This window comes from Sarcophilus harrisii, chromosome 6 (genome assembly GCF_902635505.1).
Source record: "Sarcophilus harrisii chromosome 6, mSarHar1.11, whole genome shotgun sequence".
NCBI lineage: Eukaryota > Metazoa > Chordata > Mammalia > Dasyuromorphia > Dasyuridae > Sarcophilus > Sarcophilus harrisii.
This window is the reverse complement of record NC_045431.1, coordinates 217,505,791-217,531,461: the sequence shown is the minus strand read 5'-3', so window position 1 is coordinate 217,531,461 and position 25,671 is coordinate 217,505,791. Positions and strand designations below refer to the sequence as shown.

Below are 25,671 nucleotides of genomic sequence, written 5' to 3'. Positions count from 1 at the left end.
GTGGCAAGGAACTGGAAGCTAAGTGAATTCCTATCAATTGGAGAATGACTGAATAAGTTATGGTAAATGAATAATAGGGACTATTATTGTTCTATAAGAAATAATCAGCAGAATGATTTCAGAAAGGCCTGGAGAGAATTACATGAATTAATGCTAAATGAAGTGAGTGGAACCAGGAGATCATTGTACACAACAATAAGATTTTAAGATGATCAATTCTGATGGACATGGCTCTTTTCAACAATGAAATGATTCAGGCCAATTCCAATGGTCTTGTGATGGAGAGAGTCGTCTACACCCAGATAGAGGATTGTGGATACTGAGTGTGGATCACAGCATAGTATTTTTACTTTTTAATTGTTGTTTGCTTGCTTTTTATTTTCATTCTCTCTTTTTTATTTTATTTTTTTAATCTGATTTTTCTTATGCAACATGATAATTGTAGAAATGTGTGTGGAAGGATTGCACATGTTTGGCATATATTAGATTGCTTGCCATCTAGGGGAGGAGGTGCGGGGAAGAGAGGGAGAAAAAATTTGGAACACAAAGTTTTGCAGGGCTGAATGTTGAAAACTAGCATATATTTAGAAAATAAAAGGCTTTAAAAATGAAACTTTAAAAAATTAAAAAAAATAAAATGAGAAATGCAAATAGGACCAGATATCAGAAAGAGATTTTAGAATTTGATAGCATCTTCCTCTCTTCTTTTCAGCAGAACTATCCCAGGTTAATTGGTTACTTTGCTAAGTGATTAGGATAGCTTGAAGAGTTGTACTGCTGGATATTGTCATAATGTTCAAGACCAAAATGATGATAACCTCTCTTTCTCTTGCCATATACAGACTATAAAGACCAGTAGGTAAATAGATCAATTGATTGATAGAGAGATGGATAGATGCATGGTAGATAGATACATAGATAGGTGGATGATAGAAGATATGTAGGTAAGAAGATGGATAGATATGTCAAGTACCTGGCTAAGTGTTGAGAATGCAAATACAAAGAAACCTATGCTGAATGAAAGCAGCCCACATCAGGAAATTGGAAAGGGGTGAAACTCATGTTCCCATATGGAATCAAGGTGGGAAAAACAGGATCTGAGCTGGAGAAGAAGTGAGAATGGATGGCCTGGAAACTTCCTTAAGGATGGCTCCAGAAAAGTACTCACTAGTTGAGTGAGGGAGGTATGGAAGGTGGAAGAATCTCAAGGGGGAGCAGGTTGTTGGAGTGGAGGTGGAAAAGTTCAGAGAGTAAGGAGCTGATATAAGAGAGAAAAAAGTGTAGAAGGCTTTTAGATAGCACTTCCTTAATGGACAGTTTCACAAAGAAGCTTACCAATAAAAAAGGTAGAGGAACAGAGGCATCTCTTCGGAATATTGTGTTCAATTCTGGGACCAACTCATCGTGCAGCTGCAAAGTCTATTCATGAATTGTTAGTAATGTCAATTTTTTTTTTTTTTTTTTTACTAATGTCAACTTGGAAAAAAGAGATCAGAACTTAATGAATAAAATAACTTTAAGAAAACTGTCAATTAGGAAAGAGGGGAATTAAAATGGTGCCATAACTTTATCTGGAATTGTTATGGTATAGGATCATTGGTGATTATCATCTATTATTTTTTAATTATTGGGTTTTTTGGGTGGGGAGAATCTAGGAGACTATTTTAGGAAATGTGAAAAAAGGACAACTAGAAAACAAAATTTAATTAAGGATGGATTCTAAGGACATGGATTCTGACAAGAGAGGTCATGCATAATTAGTTTGCTAGAACTCTTTGAGGGAAATTCATTGGCTATAACATGTTTTTTTTTTTTTTAAATTTGGTAAATATTGACAGATAAGTTAAAGATCAGTCAACTAACAAATATTTATTAAGTACCTACTATGTGTCAAGCTTGTGCCAAGCATAGAGAGTACAAAGACAAAAGCTATTATGCTTGTCCTCAAGGAATTTATATTTTATTGAGGCAAACAACATGGAAACATATAAGGAAATGCAAGATACACACAAAATAAACACAAAATAATTTTTTGGGGGAAGTCTTTAAGGGCAAGGATCATATTTTTTCTCTTTCTCTTTATCCAGCACTTCATATAGTGCCTGGCATATAGTAGGCACGGAATAAATGTCTATTGAATTGTAAGGCGGTATTAACAGTTGTGAGGATCAGGAAAGACTTCCCTTAGGATTGATACTTAGGCTGAGCTTTGAAGAAATTGAGGGATTCCAAGAAGTGAAGATTGGATAGAGAGAGTTTCAAGATGAAGATATCTCCAAGGATGTGAATTTGGGTGATTGGAAGGATATATTGCCCTTCACCAAAATGTAGGTGTTAAGGGGTGGATTTTGGGGAAAAGTTAATGAGATCTGTTTGGGACATGTGTAGTTTGAGATGTCTATGAAATATTTGATTGGAAATGCCCAATAAATTGTAGGCAGTGATATTGCTTAACATCAATGTTCTACTTCTAGATTCTCTGGGAGAAAAGTTGTGGCAAAAAACAAGAAAGGGAGAAAGATTTAAATCAAATAACCAGAAGAAAATCAGTGGGCAACTTGGAGGGATTTGGACTAATAGAGTAGATCACAGGTTGAATTTGAGGAGGAGATGTTTGGCAAAATTTTGGAGAAATTGGGGAAAATTAGAAAATTAAAAAAAAAAAACAGCTTCTGAGTTATAAGGAAAACTGCTGGGAGAACAATTAAGGAGGATTATAGTAGGATTAAGAAAGATTAAAGGTGATCAAGGAGGATTAGGGAATAACCCTGAAGAAGACTCTATAAAGATAAGAAACCAGGTGAAAAAACAAGACCAGGTGAGTGAGATAAGATACAACCAAAGGGTTAAGCAAATTGATAGAATGAATTGGTGGGTGGGGGAAATTAGTGAAACAAACAAGAGCTCGGTCCAAAACAGAAGGGATATTTGTATGCTGTGATTGTGGAATTGTAGAGACAAAAAGATAAAAAGGAATTTGAGTGAGGTCATCAAATTATTAAAAAGTGCTAAATGACTGCAAAAAGTTTTAGCCAGATTTTTGAGATTGAGTATCCCAAAATGTCCACCGATAGTTTTGAGAAACATGTCTGGAAATGTCATCCATATGGAAAATATGGGAAATTGTGCAGTGATTTGTATCATTATCATTTATTACAAGTGTTTGATGTTTCTATTTCTTTCTCAAATGAGTGACTGATACCTGTGTTCCAAGGGTATATTCTCTCCTTCCTAATAGAAAAGGTGAATGCCTTTGGAGATTGCCTTTCCTAGTTGTTAGGAAGAATGAAGGGCTTCGAAGGAGAAAAGATGTTAAACCTCATTGGGAACAATAAGGGATAAACCTGAAGGAGAGGAGAGAAGTGGAGATTTTATTCTTTTGAAGAGGATGGAGCATGGGGGAGTTTTACAGAGGATAAAAGGGAAGAAAAGCACAGCTATATAATTACAACATAGAAAAACATTTAAGTCTTTTCTCTAAGAAGAGTAGACTTGATACTCTGAAGAGGAAGAAGATCCCAAGAATGTTATAATAGTCACAGAAATTATCTGGTGGAAAGGTCTTCTATCAAGAGGAAGAAGAAAAAGAGAAGAGCATTTGTATGCCAAGATTCATTGCTCAAGGATAGAAGGCCCCTACAAATCAAGCTCATAACAAAGAAGAGGTCTCTTGTGTTCTTAGGACATATAGATGAGACATATCAAAAATCCCTTCCCAAAAGATATCAGAGTGAAAGACAACTCTCCCAAATATTTGCTTTCTCATCTCTACAAAATCTTTATGGAAATGTTCTACAACAGAGAAGTCAAACTCAGATGAAACAATTAAAATGTAATTGGGAAATGTTTAACAAAATAAATAAAAATACAACACAAATAATGTTAATTTGTTGTTTTCTAATTCAATATATTACTCATTGGTTGAAATTTCTATTTTAGTTTGATGCCATTATTCTACATATATATCTAAGACATCCTTGATAAAAACATAACTTTGATAACCATCTGATTTTTAAATATTAAATGGGGAAAATTTACATTTACTAAAGGCCTTTGGAACTACCATGAAAAATCACTAGTACAAAATCAGAATATTAGCATGTTTCTCTATGGATGATGAGGTCTTTTAGATGTTACTGTTTATGGATGCTATCTGTGATCATTATGCCAAAATCCAGAATACTGAAGAACCTTCTAAATGAAATGAGATCCATAATCACTCAAAAGCCATATAGGAAAAACCAAGTGGATGAAGAATGCCTATTTTCTGTATCTGTTTTTCTGAATGTCCATTCAATTAAATCAACATCCCATAGCACTGGCCTATTAATATTTGTGTCTTGGACAGATACCACAAATAAATGATTAACTGGACTCAGAATTAAATAGTAAGAAAAAAGCAAATGGATTTGCTCACACAGTAAATTTTACAATCAAAGTGCCTTCTCTAAATAAAAAACTTAACTTTTTATAACAGTATTCTTCTGGTAATGCTATATGACTGCGAATCACCACAGGATTGTGGGTCTCAAGGGAAAATGGAGAATCAGTCATATGGTGGGCAAAGATCAGTTGAAGCATATTGCTAAAGACAAAAACATGCACAAGATGCAGCATAAAAGGTTTCAAAGGGATGTACAAGTGAAAGAAAAATTGAACCTATTGAGTCGTGAGAGGAATGGGATGACAGACAAGCTTGTAGTGGTACCCATTTAATATTAAGAAATATGGAGACTGGTCTCTCAACAGCACCATGCCTTCTGAATAACAGGATTGGGGAAACTGCTCTGGTCTTACAGGATAAGACTGTGATCATTACTATTGAAGGGAGTGTTCATATTAAGGAGTTCACAAACTCATTGAAATATTTCCATCGAAATGGAATCCATTGAGTTTTTAATAATACAATGTCTTTTTAAAGTAGAACAATTGTTATTCAGTTATTTTTTTCACTTGCGCCTTATTCTTCATGACCCCATTTGGTTTTTCATGGAAAAGATAGTGGAATGGTTTGCCATTTCCTTCTCTAGCTTATTTTACAGATGAAAAAATTGAGACAAACGGGATAAAAGAACTTGCTCAGGGTCACACAGCCAGAAGAACTCAAATCTTCCTAACCCCATGCTTGCCACTCTATTTTGCCACCTGCTCTTAGAGTGCCATAGTTTTAAAAATGATATCACAAAGATAAAAGGAAATACTGTCAGTTGAGAATGCCTGTCTCAGCTATCTTGCTATTTAAATGTGTTTGAGAGGGACCTGTGTGTCCAGAATCCCAAGAATAAGCATGGTATTCTCTAGAATCCACCGCTTCTGGTTCCCAGTTCAAGTCATAGCATTTTATCCCGGGTTTGCTAAAGCATGGCATGAGTTACTGACAATAAAAATTCCATTAATTGTTCAACAGAAATATGTCTTTATGATCAGTCATAACGGTTTTAAATATTTAGTAAACTTGACCATTTAAGCAAAGTCAAACAGAATAATTAGTTGTAGTTTATGTATCAATATATATATATAATATATATATATATCAAATAGAATAATGGTTGGCAACAGAACTGTCATCTTTTGGATCCAATTTTAATAATAGAAAACTAGATAGCATTTAATTTCAAATCCATGAGACAAAGATTTTTTTAAATGCCCTATGTTTATTAGAACAAAAACATTTCTTTTATACATAGTCCAAATAAACAGAAAGTTTAGATCATTAGATGTGTGTGTGTGTGTGTGTGTGTGTGTGTGTGTGTGTATGTGTGTGTGTGTATTAGGGCAGATTGAGGTAACATTATATATGTCACTTTTATCAAAATTATACCTAAAATGAAGAAATAGACCAATATCTGGGATTTATTCAGAAAAATGGCTTCTAATATAGGAATAGGATTGACATGGATATGGACCTGTCTTCTTGAAAACCACAGATACTATCTCATGTGAATAATTATGCTCTTAAGGCATTGCAAGAAATGAAAGAACTTTCAAAATGAGAACAGATTAAATTATATCCATTATAATTTAAAGTTTGGTGTATTTTATTAAATTCCAAATATTTTACAATTTAGAATCTACTTATAGCATTTAACTAACTCTCAATCAGAATATTCAGTCAATTAGAACATCTTATTTCTTTCTTTCATCTGGATAAACTGAAGTTAATTTATAATGAAATACGATTCTGGCTAAATAATTAGCCACACTTGAAAATTAGTTTTTCTAATTCCATGATTCACTAGAAGAAACTTTATTATGAATTTTGATCTAACTCCTTGAATTTATAGTTGAGGAAACTGAGGCACAGATAAGTTACTTGACACAACTAAAGTCACTCAAATAATTAATGGCATACAAGTTCTGATGCCTCCTAACTCTGTTGCCCCATTCCCACTGGCTCTAATGCATATTTAGCAATCCTTCCTGGGGTGGGGAGGGGCGGGGAGGGGAGCTCATTCTCTTTATTCCCACTTGTACTCTGAGGCTGAATCCCAGAGGACTATCTCCCCTCAAGCTTCTATCAGTGAATAGCCCTGAGAAGCTGTAGGTTTCTATTCCTATTAATCATGAGCCCCTATCCAGTAGGTTGCTCAATATCAATCAACTAGTTGATATCAATTGACTTTTTGCAAAAGGAAATTTTTGAGAAGATATAATAGTTACAAAGTAATCCTCCCAAAGCAAACTGTGTGTATCCTTTCCTTGTAACCATACACACACACACACACACACACACACAGTCCTTAAGGAAAGTGGACTCTAATTTAAAGTATGAAGGTAGTAAAGCACAAGTATGAATTGAAGGATCCCTTATGACTTCTTGCCCTAGAAGTCCTATTCTCCATTTTTGAAGTCCTCACCAAATTCACCTGGGACACAAAATTAAATTAATAAATAGCCAGTTCAGTTCAGTTGAGCCAGTTCCTTTTAGGAGAGTGAATATTTTTGGTTTGGTCTCTACTGATTTCTTACATAATGCATATAATTATGATTTTCTAAAAAGGCTAATATTTAGTGCAGTTCAAATTTCGGCAAACATTTATTAAATGGCTAATAAGTATAAGGTACTATAGGGTAGCTAGAAATGAAAGGTACTACTTTAGCTAGGTTACACAATAGAGTGTTAGATTTGAAGTCAGGAAGACTCATTTTCATGAGTTTTAAATCCAGGCTCAGACTCTTATTAGCTGTGTGATCCTGAGCAAGTCACTTAACTCTCTTTGTCCTTAGTTTTCTCATCTATAAAGTGACCTAGAGAAAGAAATGGCATATACCTGCCAAGAAAACCTCAAAAAGGGTCACAAAGAGTTGGACACAACTGAAAAACAACTCAGCAACAAACTGTTTTAGTCCTTGGAGTGGCAAGTCCTCAAGGAACTTAAATTTTCCTGGGTGATATAGTACAAACACATCTCTGTTTTTATGGCCTCTTTCTCTACTGGATTTATTCTTCAGAGTATCATTATTTTAAGGAAGGGCTCCAGGCTGACCATGTTCTCTTATGCATTATTTTCTAGGATGTAAGTATAATTTACCCAGTGTCTTTCTCCTTTTTCCCCCTTTTTCCCCCTTTTCCCCACTTTTCCCCATCAGGTACCTTCCTCCTTTCCTCATCTCTCTAGCTCTTCACTTTCTTTTTGTTTGAATATGTTCTTTTGCTTGTATTTGTTTTTCTAGCACTTGGCACAATGTCTGACCATTATAAGTACTTAATAAATGATATTCATAATACATTCTCTGCCCTGAAATGATGACCTAGTAGAAGATAAAGTCTCTTACTCTTTCCAAAACAAGCCATTATTTTAAATGTGTCCTGTGGTAAAAAAGCAAAAAAAAAAAAAAAAAAAAAAAATCAAATAAACAAACAAAAAACCCCACAACATAGTACTTAAGAGTTAAGACTTTCTTTAGCTGTGTTCCATTAATTGAGAAAAGTGAACTAATAAAGAAAAATACTAAGAATTGGAAGTTCCTGGCACATAGTAAACAGTAAATAAACACTTTTTTTCTATGTGTATACCTGCCTACTTCCCTACCTCTCTATATCATGTATATACAGTATTACTATGGCTATTATATTTAAACACACACACATATACATCAAAATCCTTCCAATTGTTATTTGAGGCAGGATTTGCTATAAATATATAAAATGTAACTGGAACAAAATTTTGCCAATACCCTATGCAAATCTACTTGTTGCTTTCCTTAGGCTCTTAATTAGAATATGGTGTTCATAGTGAAACTAATATAATTTAGAATTTTATATGATTATTCCAAAAATTATTGGACTCAATTGGAAACCGTGTGAAATTTTTTTCCTAAATGCTTCTTGCTAGGATCCAAATTTTTCTAATGTGATAAACAGTTTTAAGATTCAATATCCAACACTTTTAGCTTTATCCTAAACTGTAAGAAATAAACCAAAGGTGAATTTATAAAATCAAGTACTAAAGTAAATAGTATAACAAGTTAAGTCAAAAACAGATTAGAAACACTGGGACTAATTAGCAGTCATAATCCTGCACCCTAAGTGAATGATTTTTTTTCAATTTATATAATAGGTACTAGTAGAGATTTGATTTCAACATGTTTGACAAAATCTTGCAGAGACATTTCATTATACTGATTTTTTTTCCTCTAAAGAAATATTTAATGAAAGCTGAGCATAATTAGTTTAATCATTTAATGATAATAATAATCATGAGAAAAATAACACTTCTGTTACTTTTTTTTTTAAATTAGAGGTGGCTATTTGTTCAGTAGGGGAGAGAGAGAGAGAGAGAGAGAGAGAGAGAGAGAGAGAGACAGAGAGAGACAGAGACAGACAAACAGACAGCAAGACAGAGAGAGGGAGAGAGAGGGATATATATATTTTATATATATATATGGTGTTTTTAGGGGGCAATGAGAATCATGGTATGCAGAGAAAGGAAGGAAATCTTAACATGGTAAGAATACATATAGAGTATTATATTCAGTTCTGGGTCTCACCTTTTAGGAAGGACACTGCTCAATTGGGATACCTCAAGAGGAGAACAACCAAGATGGTGGGCTGGCCCAAAATTGTGGTATACAATGATTACTTGAAGGAATTTATTATGTTTATTAGGGGAACAAGTTAGTGATCTCCAAGGAATTCTCTCTGTTTCTCTTGGTCTCTGACTTTCTGTTTGTCTTTGTTTTTGTCTGTCTCTCTGTCTTTATCTCTCTGATTCTCTGTCTCTGTATCTGTCTCTCTCTTTCTCTCTCTCTCTCTTTCTCTCTGTCTCTCTCTTCCCTTCTCAGTTTTTAGAAGGCTTTTTAGAGGGTGTTTAGAATTCAATACAACAAGCAAACACTTGTGATGTTGTCTTGTAACTTCATTTTGAGTTTGTAGTCTAATATCTACAGAGGGGAAAGATTTTAAGCAGCATTAGCTTTAAGAATGAAATTTAGTTAGTTTTTACAGTTATTTGGATATCTTGGGTGGAACCATTTAGTGCCAACTTCTTGTTTTGGAATACTTGGGCACATTGTTTCCTTTCATTGTAATTCTTAATGAAAACTTACTGAGTGACTACAGGGATATATAGATACTGATATTATGGACTTTCATTTTTAGTATTTGTTAGATTCAGTAAGATACTTGATTCAATTGACAAGTGATTATTAATATTTATCAATCTAGGTCTTTTTCAGTTTTTATATTTGCCAGTGATGCAATAAATAATAAAATTAATTTTAATTGATTATCTCCTTCTGCTTTGTACCTACTATTCCATTTTCCAAATGAAATCCATATACCTGATATCTATTGAACTTTTAACAACAAGGTCAAATGGTTATATGTGTCCCATTAGTGTTATAATATAAAACCATTTAGTACATTTTGAACAAAGATTGTTTCTCAATGCATGTTCTAGATGCCAATATTGTTGTCTAAGTTTTCCTTATTTGGGTATTTCTGATTATTTTTCCCCATGATCGTTTTGGTTAATATTTTCTCTGAACTTAGCCACATTTTATTGCTCTTTTTAGAAATCTTTGAACATGTACTAATGAAAAAACTCTGAGTAGATTTGTTTTAAATACCTAGTTTTCTCGGTGAAGCACCTTAGACAATTCTTCACTGAATATAGAAGTATCATGTTGATTGAAATACCATTGGATCATAGGTTTAGCACATGTAAGAGACCCTAGACATCATCTAATCCACTTCTCCCTTTTTTATAAATGTGTAAACTGAAGTCCAAAGAGTTGAGTGATTTTGTAGTCAAATCCAACAAAAACAAAAACAAAAACAAAATTGTCTTGAGATCATAAGACTACAATTAAATAAGGATGCTAGAATTTACATTGTCCAATCTATAGGATTTTCATGAACAAATATTAAAGGATTATGTAAATGTGGAATTATTATGAATTGTTTTATTATTGGTTAAATGTAAAATTACGTAAAGTGTTATGTCTATGACAACATCATATTGAAAAACTTGCCTTGTCTCGGTCATCTCATTTCTGCCTTCCAACTAAGTTTTTAATAAAGTCACTTATCCAAATAGAAACATAAGATTTCATGACAGTGGAAGTTCATGGATGCCAGAGGCATTTGGATTTTTGCCTCATGCCTCACCTCTTCTCAGAAGTGTGCTATGAACACATTTCAAAGCATGCCTTGCCATGCATTATTGCTTACTTTTAAAAATTTGCTGTAGCTGAAATTATCCAGTACAGCTGTTATCACATGGACTCTGAAAATTCCCTGGACTTGAGAGTTAAATAAGTTAATCCTAATGAAGAAACTTCCAGTCTATAGCAACTCAGTCATTTAAAATAGTTGGCTTTTTAAAGTGTTGTTTTTTTTTTTTATAGATGACTACAATAGCTTTGTTTTATTTTTTGTTTTCTTAGAGAGAGGCTCTGTCTAGAAAGCAGCCTTAGCAAAGTTTACCGTTCCTAATTGTCTCAACCTTTTCTTTTTTAATGGGGATGGGTGAGGGATGGAGAGGAAGGAAAAGGGAGAGAAAGGGATTGAGGACAGTGTGTGTGTAGGACTGATTTGCATTTTAACTGAAAAACTTTCTATTTTCATCTATGGAGGGAGTTCTCACACCGGGAGTTCCATATGTTGACAAAATTGTAGATTCTTCCCAGTATTTAAGGAATGGAAACAAGTAGTAAAATACAGATGGTTAATAATAACAGCCTTTCTTTTATATCCACCAGAAAGCCTAATATAGTGATAGGCACTCAATAAATATTTGCTACATGAAATGTACCTGAGTTGAAGATTTACTACCTGTCAATTCCCATTTGATTACAAATGCTTATTGACTGAATGGGAATCCAATAGCTACTGAGATTAATATTTCTCTACTTGCAAATTAATCAGAATTTAATATGTGGCAAAATTGAGGAGAGGTATAACTATATCTTCTGACTCATGTATTATGCCAAGTATAAAATGTGGAAAAATTGTTCTTTTTTCTTTTTTATCTTATTTAATATTTTGTTTTTTTACCAATTACATAATAAAAACAATTAAAATTTTTTTTTAATTTTTAATTCTAAATTCTCCCTCTCCCTTCTCTTCCTCACCCCTCATTGAGAGGGAAAGCATTTTGAAATACATATGTAGTTATGTAAAACACATTTCCATGTTAAATCATTCTGTGAAAGAAAACCCAGGCCAAAAAAAAAAAAAATCCAAGAAAAATAAAGGAAATAAAGAAAAAAGTATCTTCAAATGGTTTTATAGTCCTTTGGGCATAGTTTCAAATTGCTTTCTAGAATGTTTGAAAATGTGTACAACTTTACCAGTAGTACATATAGTATTTTACTTTTTCCACATCTCCTCCAACATTTTTCTTTCTTTCTTTTTTTTTTTTTTTGTCATATTAACCAATCAGACTGGTGCAAGGTAGTAAGTAGCTCAGAATTCTTTTAATATGTATTTCTCTCAAGAATGATGATTCAGTACATATTTTAAAAATGTTTATATTTAGTTTTGATGGAAAACTGCCTTTTCATAGTCTTTGATCACTTATTAATTGAGGAATGGCTCTTATTTCTATCAATTTGACTTAGTTTTCTATGTTTGAGAAATGAAGTCCTTATCAGAGAAACTTACATCAGAATCATTTTTCACAGTAATGATTATGTATTTTCCTCCGCCCTATTTTCCTCCTTTTTATCCTACTCTTTCTCTCCTTTTATCCATTCTGCAAAGTGTTTTGCTTCTGATTTTTGCCTTCTCCAAATTTCCCTCCCTCCTCTCTCCTTCTCTTATCCCTTCCCATTCCTACTTTTCTGTATGGTAAGATGGATTTCGGCACTCAACTGAGTGTGTATTTTATTTCCTCTTTGAGCTAATTCTGATGAGGGTTAAGGTTCATGTGCTCTCTTCCTTGCTTTCTCCATTTTCCTCTCCACTATAAAATCTCTTTCAGGTCTCTTGTGCTAGATAGTTGTCCCATTCTAGCTCTCCCTTTCTCTTTCTTCCACAACATTCTTCTTTAAAATCTGTTAATCTTATATATTTATTTTTCAGATAATGATATTATCATATTCGACTCACAATTCTGCTTTCTATGTATATGCCTTCTAACTGCCATAATAATGAGAAAACCTTTATGAGTTATTGATATCATTTTCCCATGTAAGTTATAAACAGCTTAATCTTATCGAATCCTTTATGATTTCTCTTTCCCATTTACCTTTTTATGCTTTTCTGAATCTTGTATTTGAAAGTCAAATTTTCTATTCACTTCTGGTCTTTTCATCAGAAATGCTTGAAAGTCCTCTATTTCACTGAAAATCCAACTTCTCCCTTGAAGGATTATAATCAGTTTTGCTGGTTAGGTGACTCTTGGTTATAATCCTAGTTCTTTTGCCCTCTGGAATGTCATACTCCAATCCCTCCTGCCCTCTAGTAGAGAAGTTGCTGAGTCTTATGTTATCCTGATTGTGGCTCCACAATATTTGAATTATTTCTTTTTGACTGCTTGCAGTATTTTCTCCTTTATCTGGAAGCTCTGCAATTTGTCTATGATATTCCTGGGAGTTTTCATTTTGGGATCTCTTTTAGGAGGTTATTGGCAGATTCTTTTAATTTCTATTTTTACCTTAGAATATAATGTCCTAAAATATAAGGGCAGTTTTCCTTGATAATTTCTTGAAAGATGATGTCTTTTGATCATGATTTTCAGGTAGTCCAATAATTTTAGAATGATTTCTCCTGAATCTGTTTTCCAAGTCTGTTTTTCCAGAGACATTTCACATTTTCTTCAATTTCTTCATTCTTTTGATTTTGTTTGATTGTTTCTTGATGTCTCATAAAGTCATTAACTTACCCTTGCCTAATTCTAACTTTTAAATAATTATTTTCTTCATTGAGCTTTTGTACCTTCTTTTCCATTTGATCAATATTACTTTTTAAGTTTTTCTCTTCAGTGATTCATTATATATTTTTCCATTTGACCAACTGGGTTTTTAAAGGCATTCTGGTCTTCATTGGCTTTTTGTGCCTCTTTTGCCATTTGACCTATTCGGTTATTAAGATATTATTTTCATCAGTATCTTTCTTGTGCCTCCTTTACCAAATTATTAGCTCCTTTTTCATGATTTTCTTGCATCACTCTCATTTCTCTTCCCAATTTTGCCTCTATCTCTTTTATTTGACAAAGTCTTAAAGACTGCCTTTTTTGAGCATTTCCATGGACTGAGATCAGTTCGTATTTTTCTTGGAGGCTTTCGATGCAGGAATTTTAACTTTGTTATCTTTTGAGTGTGTGTTTTGCTCTTCCTCATTACCATAGTAAGTTTCTGAGGTCAGAATGTTTTTTTTTCCTGTTATTTGCTCATTTCCCAGACTATTTCTTGACTTTTAAATCTATGCTAAAGTTGGGCTCTGTTCCCAAGTGGAGAGGACATTGTCCCAAGCTTCAATTTTTTTGTGTTTATAGCTATTTTCAGAGGTAATTTTGAAATCTGTAAGTTTTTGGCGTTTCCAAAGTGGTATGGATCTAGGGAGAGGCGTGTTTACTATTTTCTTCTACTGTGCAGTGGTTTGTGAATGCCCACAAACACTCTTTTCACCCCTAAAATTTTGACCAGGGTCCCTGCTCCCCCTGTAGCCATAAGCTCTGCCTCCTAGTATTCCTCCTGGCCTTGGGACTGCCACCAAGACTGTAACTCAGATCCAAAAATAGGAAATGCAACAAAGTCCTGTCCCAGGTGCCAGCAAAGGGACACTTATAAATCTCTGACCTGTTGTCTAATCTCCTTACCATCTGTGGGCTAAGAGATATGGAAACCCACACAACTACTACTGAGTTGCCCCAAGGTTTTCTTGTGGTTCATTGGGTCCAGGCTAGCAAATAATTGCCTCCTGGTGCAACAGATTTTTTTCTGCAGAACTTCTGAGTTATCTTGGGATGGAAAATTGTTTTGCTCTATCTTTCTGTGAGTTTTGCTTCTCTGCAATTTGTTTAGAGTCATCATTTAACGTTATTTGGAGAAGTTTGGGGGAGTGCTTTGGGGGAGGCAAGTCCTTGCCTTTACTTCACCATCTTGGCTCTGACTCTGTTATTCTCTTTTGAAAAGTTTAATGCTTAATTAGAGTAGCTTAGCGATATCTACTTGGGGCAGTGGATACAGTATTAGGCTTGGAGTAAGAAAGGCCCGAGTTCAAATACAACCTTAGACACTTACTAGCTGTGTGGCTCTGAGGCAGGTTATTTAACCCTGTTTCCCACTTATTTTCTTGTCTCCAAAATGAGTGAGAGAAGGCAATCAAAATCTCTCCAGTATCTTTGCCAAGAAAACTTCAAATGAGTTCACAAAGAGTCAGATATTATTGAAATGACTAAACAACAATATTGACACAGATACTATTGGGTTTTTAAAATTTTTACTTAGATTACCAAAAGGTCTTTGAGGTTTATTAATACCTTAAAATGACTTACTGTATAAATGTGAATTGAAAGCTTATTTTCTTTTGAAGGAACAGCTTTTAATTTGTTGCTTCTTTAATTATTAAATGTTTAATTGCACAAGTTGGTCTTATATTCTTTAAAATGTCTGATCTGTCTACCGATTATTTTTTTTTTAGTTTGTCCTTTTACATTTCAAAGACAATTTCAAATTTACTTTCCTAAAAATATAGTTCATGATTTTCTTTAACATTTTTGGATTATAATCTTTACCCCCCTCCCTTTCCCTAGAGTGAGTCTATCTAGTTTCTAAATCTTATTCTAATTTTATTATCTCTCCTTTTCCCCCCTATCTTTCCAATCTATATTCTCCTACCAATTCATCTTTTCAGATTTGTAGCGAAGGAAACACTGTAATGCAATTGAGTGAAAATGGCATTAACAGTCTTGGGGTTGTTACCTGTCATGAATAAAGAGTTCCTTACAAAATTCTGTCATTAATATAGAACTGACCAGTTGTAGAGGTGAGAGAAATTTCTGCCTCTGGAAAGAATTAAGAATCGGAGAAAGATTATCTTCAGTCAGGCTTTTTAATAATGCTATGTGGATGTTTCATCATATTTAAGAAAAACAGAGAAAGAAGGGATCTTCCATCTAAATCCTTTGATAACTCAAGACTTTTAAATGCCATCCTTTCAAATACACATTTTATTAAATGCATTTTTAATAAAATTTCAAACATATGGGGATGTAAAGATTTGCAAAGCCTTGATTTATTACCTGTCTTGGGAAGTTCAGATAACTTTACAAACATTATCTGGTCAATTTTGAATATATCTTTCTGGATTAGGAAAGTGTCAGGTAACACCACTCCAGATTCATAGCTATTAAACAAACAAACTGATATCAACTTTGTTTTAAGGATTTGTACTGATATGGTTGATATCACCTACTGGAGATAGATGAACTAATTTTTGAAGAAGGTAGTAAAACACTTTGATCTTAACTTAAGCTTACAGATACATGATGTGTTTTATTTTGTTCATAAATTTTGTTGACGATACAAAGATCTAATAATACACATGTAAAAGTTAAGGTATTCCAGGCAGCAACAGTAGGTGAAGATTTTCCTAAACATTGTCATTCTTATGGCCCATTAAATTTATACATGATCAAAAGATATTTCAGTTGGCCATTCCAAGTTATCACTCCAAGTTACCACTGAATTTATTTATTGAGATCTAGGTACTCCACATTGCAAAACAATAGTAGAATAATAAAGCTGTTTAGGGTATACGTCCTCTGATACAGTGAAATTTAGATTCACTTTATAAAGGTTATTGGAATAGATTCTTTTCATCTCTTCACTTAGGTCATTGGGAAGTTGCTTTCAGGCCAATATAATATTAAACACTCTGCTTCATCACTGAATGCCATTTATTTTGGGAGCCGAAATAGGTATACAAAACGTTGGGGTATTCAAAGGTACACATGCTGATTCTGATGAGGGAAAAGAAATTGTACAATCGAGTCTCAGCCTATTTCTACTTTTATAAATCAAGTTACTTAAATAAAGTAATTGTGTACGCTGACCTGTTCTACCAGCATACTACTGGGGATGTATGAAAAAAAGATGTGCATGGTGGTGGAAGTAGAAAGAGGCATAAAGCATATTGGAAAACTACCAAATGTCCCCTGCAAATGGACCCTATTCAGAATCAGTAAGCGTATGATGAGTGAAGTGGTTTTGAATATCGCCTTTAGATTCCATGCTGTTACAAGGCCGGCCCTGAACATGGCAACTCTTATTTCCACACACAGTACCTCTTCACTCTCAATTTAACCCCCAAATCTGATGAACCCATTACTCCATACTTGATTTCATGGAACAAGGAGTAGATATAGTTACAAATGATCAATCACAAGCCGTGAACCAAAGCAGCAAGGCATTAACAATTCACACCATTCCGGTCCACTTGCTCAAGCAGAAGATGCGCCAGCATATTTAATGTGCAGAGACTTGGTTCAGTTTAAGGAAAGCCCTGACGCCTGCTGCCCATTAGAGACTTAAGGGGGCTTTGGAGGATTTCATACTTAGTAACCCACAGAGTGTCAAAGTGCACCCACATACGAGCAATTAAAATAACCAGGTGTTCAGGAAAGGTCACAGTGCCGAAATTCAATTTTACTCAGGTAAAAACAATATGGCCTATTAAATTTTTCCCCCCCAATGAAGCCCTATTCTGTTCGATCGTATCGTGCAAATCAGCCTCTCACTCCTCAGTATTACAACACTGTAGACCCCACAGGCATATGCCGTCAATTTAATGGGATCACTGAAAAAGCAAAGCAGCTGTGAGAGATTGCTTTAAGTACAGCAATCGTGGGCTTGTCATTCTGTTCAATGGTGGAAAAATCCAAATTTGGATAGGCATCGGTATTTAAGAAAATGACTGCTAAATCTTCTCTCATAAGTACCTTAGGGACAATAAGATTTGACACATAGCATGTAAACAAAAGTACAGAGCAGCTGTTAGATTAGTTTTGTTTGAGTAAAAATACACTGACATAATTTAAACAACACAGAAAACGTTATGCTCACCATCATTCATTCTCCCCAGCAGACCACACTTTTGACTAGTCTATGCCAGTTGCTTTGGGGACCCGGTGCCATATAACAGCTCCTAAAAACAGGCTGGAGAATGCATTCAATCACATGCTTACCTTGGCACTAGCTCAAACTTCTTTCAGATCTCTCTCCTGGTGTGTGAAATAATCACTTCTCATTCACTTTTTAAAGCAGTCTCTTTGACCCTTAGCAAAAGGGTCTTAGATAAACTTCCCCTTTACATATTCCAATTAAATTTAGGGTTTTTTTTTAAATAAAGTTTTGTAACTTTATAAGTCCTATGCACTGCAAGGACCCTTTCCCAGTTCTCCTTAATCTTAGTATTTTTCTTCTAAGATTATATTAAATCTCCATTTTATCCTATGTAAATCTCATTTGCATGGTAAATCCCCCTATTAGATTATACACTCCTTGACAAATATCACATTTTTTCTTTATTTTTTTATTTTCTGTATCCCCAGCCCTTACCTCAGTGGTTGGTGTTTTGTAGTAGTGTTGTGAAGTTGTTTCAGTAAAATCTGCTTCTTCTTAATTCCATTTGGGGTTTTCTTGGTGAAGTATTAGAGTCTGCCATTTCTTTCTCCAGCTCATTTTTTACAGATGTGGAAACTGAGGCAGAGTTAGTGACTTGCAAAGTCACATGACTAGTAAGTTTCTGAGGCCAGATTCAAACTCATGAAGATGATTACCTTGATTTCAAGCCCAGTGCTCTATCCACTGTGCCATCAATAAAGAATGCCTATTGTTTTGCTTATTGACTTTTGAAATAATAGTTATATACATACCTGAAAATAATCTTCTGAATTAGATTTATAAGTATTATCATCTCCATTTTGTTGATGAAGAAACTGAGTTTGAGGCAAGTTATCACTCAATAAATATGTATTCAGAGCTGAACATTGTGCTAAGCCCAAGCTTCTTACCTTGCAAGAAAGGTAAAAAACAGCCCTTGCTTTTCAGGAGCTCACAAATGAATGGAGTAACCCATGGAGTCATGGAATGGAAGAGACAATGTGAAAATAACTATATAATAACACGTAATATAGAGGGTAAATTGGAAAGAACAGAGGGAAGGCACTAGAATAAAGAAAAATTAGGGATGGCTTTCCTGTAGGAAGTGGGATTTTTGCTAGGTCTTGAAGAGAATCTCAAGCTCAGAGTGAAATGAGAGCCCAGAACTATTTCTATATGGTATAGATGGCACTCTAACCAAGGTCTCTGGCTTCCAATCCAACAATTTTCTCGATCCACTACATTGCCCCAACATGTTGACTAAATCAACTTCAGTTTTAAACTTCTCCTTAGTGACCAATTTTATTCATTTTTTCATTCATTTATTTTTTATTTTGTTTGCATTTGGAAGCACAAGATTATTCCTTTCCAGCTTTTTGGCAAATACAATGGAAAGCGCTCTATTTTTTTTTTTTTCTGTTTCTTTAGTTTGTCATGGGAATGCAGGACACAAAGAAGCAGTTTTCAAGATAGATTGATTTTTTTTGGGGGGGGAAGGTAGAGAGTGTGTTGAGGTCTAAATCTGAATTGGTTTGCCTGCTTCTTTTTAATCATCATTAACATGGATTTAAATTGGTTTCTTAAAATTTTCATTTGTATCATTTGCCAGTATGAAAGCCAGAAAAATCATACAAAGTTATGTCCAAAAGCTTTCAAATGTTGGTCTTTTTCTTACATCTGATACCAAGAAGTTTACAAAAAGCTATGCCGGGGCTCCCATCTACCCCCTCCCTCCTATAGCATTCTGACTTCCCTTCAAAGAGTGTTCTGGAGAGCTCCCACCATGGAGCCAAATACATTCAAGCTTCTTATCAACGACTTAAGAGATTTTGGTCTAAAGTTCTAGAAGGGTGAACAGTTCAATTTCTCATTAGCATTTGAACTCATTGTGTCATGAGCTCTTTAAAAGAAAAGCACTATCTGATTCCAAAATATTAGGTTTATCATTTTAATTTTATTACTGTATTATCACATATCTGGTAGTATGAATTGAATCATCTACTATTGCTGCTTCTGCTGCTAATGTCACTCCCTAGCTAGCCTTTTAAGGTTTGCAAACCCTTTGTAAACATGATCTCATTTAATCCTCACAACTAGAAGTAGGAACTCTTATTATCCCCATTTTACAGATTAGGAAACTGAGGCAAACAAAGGTAAAATTACTTATCCAGGGTCACACAATTGATAAATGTCTAAGGCCAGATTGGGACTCATTTCTATCCTAACTCTACATCCAGCATTCTTTCAATGATATGGAAACAAGTTAGACATAAAACAGAAACATCTAAGAATAATACTAATAGTCCCTTTAGTCCATTAGGGCTAGCTGTGGCTCTCAGGTAATTATTACTGCTTACACTGTTACTACATATGGTGTAGTAACAAGAGGTCTTAGAACTAAGGCAAAGTCCTCATTCTACTACTTCTCAGACACAAATCAATAACATTCTTTTGGATCTCAGTTTCCTCAGGTGTAAAGCAGGAATGTTTGCCCTAATTTTCTCAGATTTGTTGTGAAAAACTACTTTAGGGAATTTTATTAAGTTTACATACCTGTGAGTTATCTTTATTATTAAGATAAGATTGTATGTTACACCATTTAAAAATAAATCTTCAGTTTCAAAAATCTTTCTGTAAGAAAAATCAGCTTAAGAAATGCGCTGCTCACCTGATTTGGACTTATCATACACAAATGATCTTTCAGTACTTTGTAGTGGGATGCCATGTTGAAATAGATCAGGGAAGCAATAACCAAAGCTACTGAAACTTTTGAGTCGATTCCTATTCAATGATCAATTCTGAATTTTTCACCAGGACTCAGAAAACAATCATCAACTATATGTAATATATTTTTGCTCCTAAAACTCTTCCACCCTCCAACGGTATCTCTTTAGCAAAAGATTGAAGCAGGCTGCAGATGCTTGGGATCCTATCGAGCACGTGATCAGTTCAGTCATGGCAGATCAGCATCAAGAATGAATAGGAGTGAAATGACTAGGTTGGCTTTGCAGTTTGGCACATGGTGCCCATCTGAGCCACTCTCCCAGTCTCTTCTTAGTAGAAAGAATGCTACCTGTTCAACATCCACATCTTTCCTACTTTCCCCATGGGCTTCTTGGAGGCCTCTAGTTCCGGTTGATCAATCAGTTGCTATATGTGAAATTCGATAGATCAGAAGGACTACGTTTCTAGAGCACCAGCTGGTAAAAAAACAAACAAAAAACCCCAGACCATTTATAGACTGCTCACTGTACAGGTACGGTGGTAAGGGATAGAAAATTGTGGTTCTTGTAAATTTTTTTTGATTATGAGAAAACTATGTGAAGAAAATAACACGTGTTTTGCTAATAGCTCACATTTATATAATACTTTATGTTATTGAAGTCATTTCTTTATAATAATCTTGAGGGATGTGTAGCATAAGCAAAATGAATGCTCATTTTACAGATGAGGAGACTAAGCTTCACAGAGCTTGAGAGCCTTGCTCACACATGTAGCTAAATGGAGAAACTTAAACTTCTGACTCCAAATCCAAGGCATCTCAGTCAGGTATGTGCTAAGTGGCCCCAGGAACGTTTATGGATAATGGGCGTGGATGACTTTCTCCAGGAGGTGATTTTCTTCTAACAGAGATTTGAAATCAGGAGCACATACACATTTCATTCTCTAAAGGGGTTCATTTTTCTCCATTTCTTTATTATGTGCTGTATCTGAGAGAATAACTTTAGCTTATGCCTTTTGACCCTCACTAGCTATGTGACCCTAGGCAAGTCACTTAACTCTGCCTCAGTTCCCTAATCTGTAAAATCAGAGAAGGAAAGGACAACCCACTTCAGTATCTATGCCAAGAAAATCCCACAGAGTCATGAAGAAGGGAACACAGCAGAAAATGACTGAAGAACAACAATCACTGAAGCTCTAAATAAGTGGCAGCTTTTAATTTTCTTAACTATCGACAGCCCAAAATGATACCCTTTCTCATGGCCCAACTTGGGGTTGTTTTTCCATAGTAACGTAAAACTTTACTTTGAAGAGAGATACATTCATAAGAAACGAAGTCACTGGCTAAGAAAATTTAAAAGCTCATGTGAGTCTGGTTAAAAACAATAACAATAACAACTGCCAACAGTTTGGGCCAAGTGCGAACATTTTCAGATAATTAATATAGTTGTCAGGGCTAAAGGATGTAGGATCAGGTGGAGTAGACAAGTGGTAATTTCAAAATAAGGATAGCTCTTGGGCCACAGGTTTCTACTATTTCACAAACAATCCTATCATTACTTAATTTCTTTTGTGGGATCTAACACACTTAGTTGATTTTTAATTTGCCTTTTTTCCCTGTAGACACATCATTCCCCCCCTTCTGTTTTCTATACCTTCCTAGTTAGTAGATTCATTGTCGGTCCTTGGAGGCTGCTTTGTCTATCTTTCCGCGAGGATCATCAAGTTCCTAGCTTGCAGCATCCGCAAAGAAAGATCCTGCTTAATCCCAGTTCAGAGGCTAACCTTTATTAATGTTCTCTTGGCTATAATGAGCACCCTGCATCCAACAGAGAGATTCTGAAATACTGAGCAGATTATTCAACAAGTTCAGAGAATGTTCTGAAGTCTCCTATAAAAATCTGTCTATGAATGCTGCTTTCTTTGTTCTGCTCTAAGTTGTTTCCATAGTATTTCCATTGACAGAAATAATTTGGGGTCTTGGGGGCTGTTTAAAAATAGATATATTCCAGTTTGAGTTCCATCATCCCTCCAAAATAGTTCCTGTATTTGTTATCTGGAATCTGTTTTGTTTAAATTATCAAATAGATACCCTGAAAAGTTTGTTTTTTGTTTTTTGTTTTTTTGCTTTTTGAGAGGAATGGTGATAGTGGTGGTAATGGAAGTACCTTATAACAAACACTTTGGATCTGAATCTATTGGACTCATACAAATTATTTGAAATTTTACTCTCTTACTATTTGATGAATCATAATATTTGTTTGGATCTCCAGTGGAATGTTCTTAGACTACCAGGGGAGAGATTCTGTGCAAAATTAACAAATTTTCTTCTAAATCAACTATGCAGTTTTTTTAATATAAGATACTTAGTAGTTTAACTGTTTGCTTGAAATGGGCACACAAATGATAATTCAGTATAAGTTGAATTTGGTAGTAATTTAGGAGATTTAAAAATGTATTTCTTAGGACAGAATGTTTGCAAATTCATAGAGGTTGAATCCATATGCCATTTTGAAGGATAAACAGAATAGATTGTAAAAAGAATCAAATAAAAAAATTTCTAATTATTGTAGTTACACAATTTACAGCGAACAGTACTGCCCATGGATTAAAAAAGTAATTGAGAATTGAGTTTCAGGAACTTCTTTTTCAGTGTGGTTTATTGAAGAAATTTGAGAATCTCTAGATATTCATTAGGTAGTAATATCATTTTAATTTTTCCTATATGAATTTTTGGAAAATGCCCCCCCTCTATTCTTAAATCCTATTTTACACTGGCTTTGTCAGAGAAATTTCAAACTGTGCTCTGGTGAAGTTGCAGAAGTTATTGCCACAAAACACCTCATGGTAACGTCTTTCCTGAGCATTAGATTCAGCAGAATTCTAGTTTCTCAGAGCATTTGCATAACTCTGCTGCTCAGCAGCTCTGCTGAACCTAATTGTAATTCAATTTCCAGCTAGCCTTTCTAGGCCTCTTTGTATAAAATATGCAACATACAATATAGCCAATGGCAAGAACCCATTTTCTTTGCTGGTGATATATGTAATTTCTTCTCTAGTCAGAAGCTCTATCTAATGAAGATATCATGGTCATACGATATTTTTGCGTCTCCTTGCACATGTCTCTCTCATTGGGCAATGAGCAAAATTTTGCCTCTTTCATTTATGCAGATTTCCTAGGAATGTCAAAAGTTTGGGCTTGTTTTTAACATCTGGATCTGCAGTGGAAAATCCAAACTTGAAAAACATTGCTTTTGTTTGTGATTTTATTGGAGTATTTGACAGTAGAAAGACTTCATGAGCCAACATTATAAAATAACGTCTCGACATATCTGACAACTACTTATGTTGCAACACAGCTTCATTTCCTTTTGCTGGCACAATGTGTTAGGATAACAAGAATCCCCAGACCCTGAATGCTGCCCACTCCAAAACCCCAAAGAAATGCTGATCATTGCTAGAAATTCTAGTTTTAGTTATCTTTTTTGGGTCACTCCCCACCATTCCTCCTCCTTTTCCCTCCCCCCCCCCATTTTTAAACAGTCTAGATAGCCCCCTGTGTTATAGTGATTGGTTACTTGGATAATGGCAATGAAAAGGTTAGTATGAAATTGCTTATAAGTGTTGATTATATTGTATGAATAATTCCACCCATAATGTTTTTGATATATAAGAGCCACAACAGGAAGCTCTATCCAGAAACAACATGGATCTTACAATTTTATCAGGACAATGCAAGTAGATTTCAGCAAGGTTGGTTCCAACTCATCTGTGATAAATGAGAAGATAAGGCAATCAGTGCACACCATGACACTCAGTGCAGCTAGTTAGGCACACTTCAGAACTATTCAGGTGTGCTCACAAAGCTTATGAGTCTTACATGGGGTAGGGGGGGTCTCGATATAAATACATCCTTCATGGTGGCCACTAGTAAGGCGGCAGTTGCCTTTCTAAGATTTTACCCAGGTCACATATAAATAATAGATGTTAAGACTTAGCTCTGATGTCGGGACTGCATTTCAGGCAGTGTATTTCAGTTGGGTCAAAAGAATGTAGTTTTCCTTTTCCCCCCTATTGTAGAGTTCTCTGCTTGAAAAGCGCCTGCAAAATTCCATCATACCTTTGCAGGGACTTGTTTGGGTGGATAAGGGAGAAGGTTCCAGCCCCTCAGGAGCTAAGATGTACATTCAAGAAGTTCTATTGGCCTTGCACCAACGATTAAAGTCTGCAAAAAACTATTGTAAACAGGTGAGTCGTCCCACTTTTAAAATGGCTTCTTTCTTTTTTTCTTTATCATTTAAAAAAATGTACTTGTTGTATAGAGGCGATGATTGGCACTGTGTCATAAAGAGCTGTGACATGTATTTCATGAGCTCCACTACCCGTTAGGGAGCCAAAATGCTTTGCCTATAATCTCAAAGCCAACAATAATGGAGCTAATTGTATCTGTCTTTCGGTGTGGGATGTCATATGTCTCATCTCTTCTTGCTGCACACTGTGCAAGACGAAGACAACTCTTTCTGGGGAAATTCTATAGGCAGTGATTTGAAATGAGAAAATGAATAGCCTCTATTGCACTTGTAGGTTTTAATACTCAGTCTACTAATATTCTTCCAAGAAATCCTTTATGATCAAGTTGGAGTTGCTGATGTTCCAATTGTGTAATAGAGAACTGGAGTTGTCTGATGGGAATTAGTTTCAGCGTAAAGAAGCTAATTCCCTTACATTTCATTTTTTTGTTTACTTCTTAGATGCTTATTAAATTTGAATGAACTTATTCAAGAAGTACAGCAGTACTGTTCCTATCTCTGTATGCGATCAGCCCGCATTTTCTCCTTTAGGACTTAATAGATTCAGGAAGTATTTCAAATAATAGTTTATAAAGGCATTGTCATTTAAAGATGCTTTCAGTTTACTTCAAATAAAGTAAAATTCATCTGCAAAATAGTGATGGACTTTAATGAAATTTGGAGTTAACCAAGGTGCTTTGAGTCTTGGATTAAGGGATTATGGGCATGATCTTACTATGTGACATGGGAATTATATGTTATATTACCAGCTTGGAGTTTTCTATTTAGAATTGGACTTGTGATCTCCAGCCCTAGACTGTTGAAAAATGAATGTTTCCCAAACCTCAGGCTGTCCTTTTCTGTGTGCTTTGGGGGTGGGAGGTGGGGTGGGGGGAAGGGAAAACTGTATGCCCAGCACAGTGTTCACACAGCACCTCCTGCTGTCTGGTCCTCAAAAGAGAAATTTGTATTAACTGGAAGAAAGTCAACTCTTTCTGTCTTCAGTTAAGATATATTGAAGGCCAACAAGAAATAAGCTTTTGAATAACTTTTGGTTGCAAAAGGCAAATGATTTATCAAGTTCGAAAGCATCAGAAATGGCCCTGGT

At 34.9% G+C, this 25,671-nt stretch overlaps 1 protein-coding gene across 1 annotated transcript in view; it reads left to right on the top strand.

Annotated features, from left to right (window-relative positions):
- LOC100917109 (doublecortin domain-containing protein 1) overlaps positions 1 to 25,046 on the top strand; it is a 73,601-nt gene extending 48,555 nt beyond the window's left edge. The window contains 2 exon segments of the mRNA XM_031943566.1: positions 24,355 to 24,522; positions 25,026 to 25,046. Coding sequence (XP_031799426.1) covers positions 24,355 to 24,522; positions 25,026 to 25,046 — 189 coding nt within the window.
- Positions 25,047 to 25,671: the final 625 nt, after the last annotated feature.